The sequence below is a fragment of the Lolium rigidum genome, chromosome 1 (genome assembly GCF_022539505.1).
Source record: "Lolium rigidum isolate FL_2022 chromosome 1, APGP_CSIRO_Lrig_0.1, whole genome shotgun sequence".
Taxonomy (NCBI): Eukaryota; Viridiplantae; Streptophyta; class Magnoliopsida; order Poales; family Poaceae; genus Lolium; species Lolium rigidum.
Genome location: NC_061508.1, coordinates 60,525,482 through 60,531,012, shown reverse-complemented (window position 1 = coordinate 60,531,012; position 5,531 = coordinate 60,525,482). Strand labels below are relative to the sequence as shown.

The 5,531-nt window shown below is 46.7% G+C and overlaps 1 protein-coding gene across 1 annotated transcript; it reads left to right on the top strand.

Moving 5' to 3' along the window:
• Positions 1–209: 209 nt before the first annotated feature.
• LOC124708586 (acyl transferase 1-like) lies at positions 210–1,753 on the top strand. Its single transcript, XM_047240268.1, has 2 exons — positions 210–644; positions 806–1,753. The coding sequence occupies exons 1-2, from the start codon at positions 210–212 to the stop codon at positions 1,751–1,753; spliced, it is 1,383 nt and encodes a 460-aa protein (XP_047096224.1).
• The last annotated feature ends 3,778 nt before the right edge of the window (positions 1,754–5,531 follow it).

Genomic DNA, 5,531 nt, shown 5'->3' with positions numbered 1-5,531 from the left:
AGGTTTGCCGGCTCTTGAGACAGAGTCTCCGTCCCTTCTTTCATTTTCTTGGTTGCCTGGTCGCTCGCCTAGGAGTCGCTCCCACCTTACGAGAAATCAGTACGATATAAAGTGCCAGCTAGAGTTGTCGGTGCTTCATCCACATACATATTAAGCTACCAGCTTCGTCTTAGCCTCATATAGTACATCAATACTGAACCGCGCACGCAATGGTGATCTTCACGGCGCACCGCAGGAAGCCTGAGCTGGTGGCGCCTGCTCGAGCGACGGCGCGCGAGGTCAGGTCACTGTCTGACTTGGACAGCTCTCCAGGGCTGCGTCAATACATTACTGAGATCGAGTTCTTCCGGTGCCGTGTCCCCGGAGGTGCGCCCGAGCAACTGGCGAGTTCCCTCAAGGCCGGCCTCGCGGAGGCGCTGGTCTACTACTACCCTGTGGCCGGCCGCCTGCGGGAGGTCCCAGGCAGGAAGAAGCTAGTGGTGGACTGCACGGCGGAAGGAGCGGTGTTCGTGGAGGCGCATGCTAACGTGCGGCTGGAGGAGTTGAAGAAGCCGCTGGTGCCACCATACCCTTGCGTTGAGGAGCTCATGTGTGATGTGGGCGACCTCACAACTGTCATCGGCAAGCCGTTGCTCTACTTGCAGGTACTCCACGTATTGGATCAGTACTACCAATAGGTTTCTGCAATCTGCATCCGTTCGAGACCTGGCATGAATGTGTAGCTTTTCGATTGATTAATTAACTGTATTTGTTTTAGCATCCTTCGGCCCGCTAATATTTGTGTTCTACATATATGTATATGTAGATGACCCAGTTCAGCTGCGGAGGCGTCGTCCTCGCGATCAGGATGTGCCACAACGTCGCGGATGGCTTCGGCATGGTCCAGATCCTTAGATGCATACTTGACCTAGCACGAGGCCAACCAGTTCCGGCCGTCTTTCCTTTGTGGGAGAGACACCTTCTTGCGTCCTCTCTACCAGATACTACATCCGTACCTACGGACATGGCCCCGGAGATTTTGCCTACCGATGATGCCAAGCCGATGAAGCCGAAGATGACCTCAATGCCACCACAATTCGACGAATTGGTGACTAAGTCCTTCCTCTTCGGCGCAAAAGAGATAACAGCGCTGCGGAGGGGATTACCAGGGCGACTTGGGAGTTCCTCAACGGTGTTCGAGATCATCACAGCGGCCGTTTGGCGATGCAGGGTAGCGGCCCTAGGGTACGCGCCCCACAAGCAGGTGCGAGTAATACTCGCCAAAAACGCACGGGGAAGCTGGAAGCGCGAACCCCGGCTCCCGCCAGGGTTCTATGGCAACGCGGTCTTCGGCGCAACAACGGCTGATGTTAGCGCCGACGAGCTATGCCGGGGTTCACTCGCACGCGCGGTGGAGCTGGTGCGCGAGGCCAAGCTCAAGTTCACCGACGAGTATGCGATGTCGGTGCTAGACCTCGTGGCAAGGAACGAGTACCGTGGGGCGGACCTGTTCGACGGGGGCTTCGCGGTGTCCGACATGAGCCGCTGCGGGAATGACTCGCTGGAACTAGGCGGCTGGGCGGAGTACGCTGGCGGCGGTACGCCAGGGGCCGCGGGTATGTTGGCGACGCTGTCCAGTATATATGTCAGCTGTAAGGACACCAAAGGCGACGACTGTGTCGCTGTTCCCATGTGCTTGCCGGAGCTAGCGATGGTGAAGTTCATGTCTCAGATTGCCGCAGTGACCAACATCTTCGCAAGCAGCTCCATGTAGGTAGGAATAGCATGTGTAACCCCTGATCGGCTACTTGGCATTTTCTTATCTTTAATGTAAACCATACTCGTAATGTATTTATTCGACAAAGTAATGTAAACCGGAAGTGGTGTTTTGGAACATGGTCATACGCTCCCTCTATTTTAAAATGCATCTTACACACATTTTGACTAGAAAACACTCCGCCCGCATCGCTCCTCTCCTGGGGCGGCTCGGGCGACGAAACCCTAGCCACACCCGCCACCATCCTCTCGCCCCTGCCTTTGCCGCCGCCTGAGATTTCCAGCGGGAAAACCCGCGTCCTCGAGAACGGCAGCGGCAAGGCGGTTGTAATATCTTAGTATTCGAAACGATTGCGGGGTAGTTTTTAGAAAGGGATGTGCATTGCATCGTAAAATCTGGAAAAATTTCGCGCTTATTTATAAAACTACATCAAAAAGGGGGGACAAGTTTCTCTCTCGACACCAGACATGATTAGGGTTTCGAGAGTGAGATAAACTTGGACCTATCCTACATTAACTTAGGGTTTCAAGAAGAGAGGGGAACATTTCATATTACAATTTAAGTTGATGATTGAATTCAAACAAATTAGGTTTGAATTTCAAATTCAAACTTCAATATGATATATCATAATTCAAATTAGGAATATTCCAATAAACAAATATAGAAATTGGAAAATTATGAAATATAAAAGAATAGAACATATAATATTAAAAGCTCACTAGGGAAAACTTGAGCTTTATTAATTAACACACAAGATACATTATCATTTACAATATTCATATGAATTATACTTATTACAAAACGTGCCCAGGATGGGCTGTCGAGAGCGTTGTCCGGCAAGCTCCTCTCCTCCGACGGCATTAGGCTCCGCCGTTCCCTGGCGAGGGCCCGCGTCTGTGCTCCTGGCGGTGGCGACGGCGGCACGGCGAAGCCGCCGTTGGAGACGTGCCAGCCGTGCGGCAAAATTTGAGTCTAGCTCATTCGGCTAGGAAGTGGATGTACAACCCAATCATTCAGATTCAAGTCTCTAGGAACACGAATTTAGGTTTATATAATTTAAAAGCAAAATTACTGTAAAGGCTTTCCCTACCATAATTCTTTGAAAAAAAGTAGTTCTGCAAAAATAACAAGTGGCAAGGCTCCATGTTCTTCCTCGGCTTTTTTTTTTGAGGTAAAAACATAATATATTAAGCTAGCAAGCCGCCTCATTAAAAACCTTCTAGCCCCCTTAGGTACCCTGGTAAGGAAAAGAGTGCGTCTAAAACTTGCTGCCAGAATCAAACAATCGTTACATCGTTCAGGAGAGTTTGCAGGATGAAACTAGGGGGTTCAGCAACCCAACTACAGCTAGTGGAACTAGAGAGACAGTTCTTAGCTATTTCATGAGCTACTTTGTTTGCATCTCTCCTACAATGCCTAAATTCAACATTCCCAATCCCTCCAGCTTGTACCAGAATGTCTGCATATATGGCCACTGCATCGCTCCAGATTCGGTCCGTACCAGAGCATAAATTGATCACTTCCAGGGAGTCAGATTCTGCCTCAATATGACTGTACCCAAGACGATTGGCCAAGGAGAGGCCATGCAACATCGCCGTTGCTTCCGCCATATTGGCTGAAGCCACATGCGGTATAAACGTCGACGCCGCCGTGATGAAATCCCCTCTACAGTTTCTCAAAACTGCTCCCGATGCACCTGTACCGGTTTCCAAACTGTATGCCGCATCGACATTCAGTTTAACTATAGACGATCTTGGTCTTTGCCATGTCTCCTTAGTTTCCAACGAGCATGACTTTACCTTTGCGGAATTAGCAGTAATCCCTTTAATAGAGTTTATGCATTGTGATATCAGCGGTACTTCTTCCCCATGCGATAATTTCCTTCGGATCCACCAAATATACCAAGCAGCCACTGCAACAACATTAGGTATCATGATCAAGTCATAACCTGGGAGGGGTCTTACTGGAGTTTTCAGAATTTCCGACAGGACTTGCGATCCCGAACGGCCATCGTAATGTAGTTGGTAATCATAGTTCCCAATCCAAGACCATTCCAAATGGCTGCTGCAGCTGTGCACTTGAATAACAAATGTAGTACATCTTCTCTTTCAGCATTACATACTGGACATATATCACTTGTACCAATATGTCTACTTAGCAGGATAGCTTTCAGAGGTAGGACCCCATGCAACACTCTCCATATATAAATTTTTACTTTTGCAGAAACATCAAGACTCCACAGAATTTTCCAAGTCGGGTTATTTAGAGATGTACCTGATATTAGTGATCGACAGGTTACCCCATTGAATTGATGCTTCCACTCAACATGATATGCCGATCTTACTGAAAAAAACCCCGTCTTAGTGAAATGCCAGGAGATAAAATCCTCGAAGCCATTATTATTAAGGGGAATCTGAAGGATTCTTTGTACATCAATCGGATGAAAATTTGACTGGACAAGATCTATATCCCATGTACCAGTGATCGGATCCACTAGCTCCGAGACTCTGGATAAAATGCACCCATTTCTTGGTGTGATAATTCGCCTATCCGGGCTAGATGGAATCCATGGGTCCTTCCAAATCTGAATCAGATCTCCACTTCCTACTCTCCAAATATACCCTCGTTTGAAAGTTTGAATCCCTGCCACTAGGCTCTGCCAAGTAAAAGAAGACCAGCCTTGGGACCCGCCTTTAGAATGTCTCCCGAGGGGTAATATTTTGCTCTTAAAACTTGGGCACAAAGAGAGTTCGGACAGTCAATTAATCTCCATACCTGTTTTGCTAGCATTGCAAGATTAAAGGAGTGTAGGTCTCGAAATCCCATTCCTCCCTCGTTCTTCGGAAAGCAAAGTTTCCACCAAGAGTACCAATGCATTTTTTTACCTTGGTCATTATCACCCCACCAAAACTGAGCAATCAAATCAGTAATCTTTTTGCAAATATTTTTCGGTAGAAGAAAAACCGACATTGCATAGACTGGTATGGATTGAATTACTGCTTTCAACAAAATTTCCTTACCACCAATGGATAGTAGTTTCTCCATCCAACCTTTTAATCTCTGTAAGACTCTTTCCACGAAGTACATGAAGCAGTCACTGCGATCCGCTCCCACAAGGGCAGGTAAGCCCAAGTATTTGTCAGATAGTGCCTCTGTATTAATGTCTAGAATGTTGCACATATCTTCTCGGACTTCCACTGTAGTATTTGGACTAAAGAAGATGCTTGACTTCGCCACTTATTAATTGTCCCGAATTTTCACAATAAGTATCAAGAACTTGTTTCAACGAGATTGCATTATTTAAATCCGCCTTTAAGAGAATCAAAGAATCATCAGCAAATAAGAGGTGAGAAACTGATGGTGCATTCCTGCACACTTTGATCCCTTCAATGCCACCAATCTCCTCTGCATGTTACAAGCAACTTGAGAGACCTTCTGCACACAAAAGGAACAAATAAGGGGACAAGGGATCACCTTGTCTGATGCCTCTAGTAGGGAAAAACTCTTCAGTTAATTCCGAGTTAACTCTAATAGAATAGGATACTGAAGTAACACATTCCATGATGAGATCCACCCACTGACTGTGGAACCCCAATCTCAACATCATCTCCTTTAAAAAATTCCATTCAATCCTATCATATGCTTTATGCATGTCTAGTTTTACTGCACAGATCTCTATTTTGCCTTTTCTCTTATTCTTTATTTTATGGACGCACTCATATGCAACTAAAACATTATCTGTAATTAACCTTCCAGAAACAAAAGCACTTTGTGT

Excerpts from the sequence above, each read along its gene's own strand:
- LOC124708586 (XM_047240268.1), top strand. The coding sequence starts at position 210 with ATGGTGATCTTCACGGCGCACCGCAGGAAGCCTGAGCTGGTGGCGCCT. Across the intron at positions 645-805 it reads AGCCGTTGCTCTACTTGCAG|ATGACCCAGTTCAGCTGCGG; the intron begins GTACTCCACGTA and ends ATGTATATGTAG.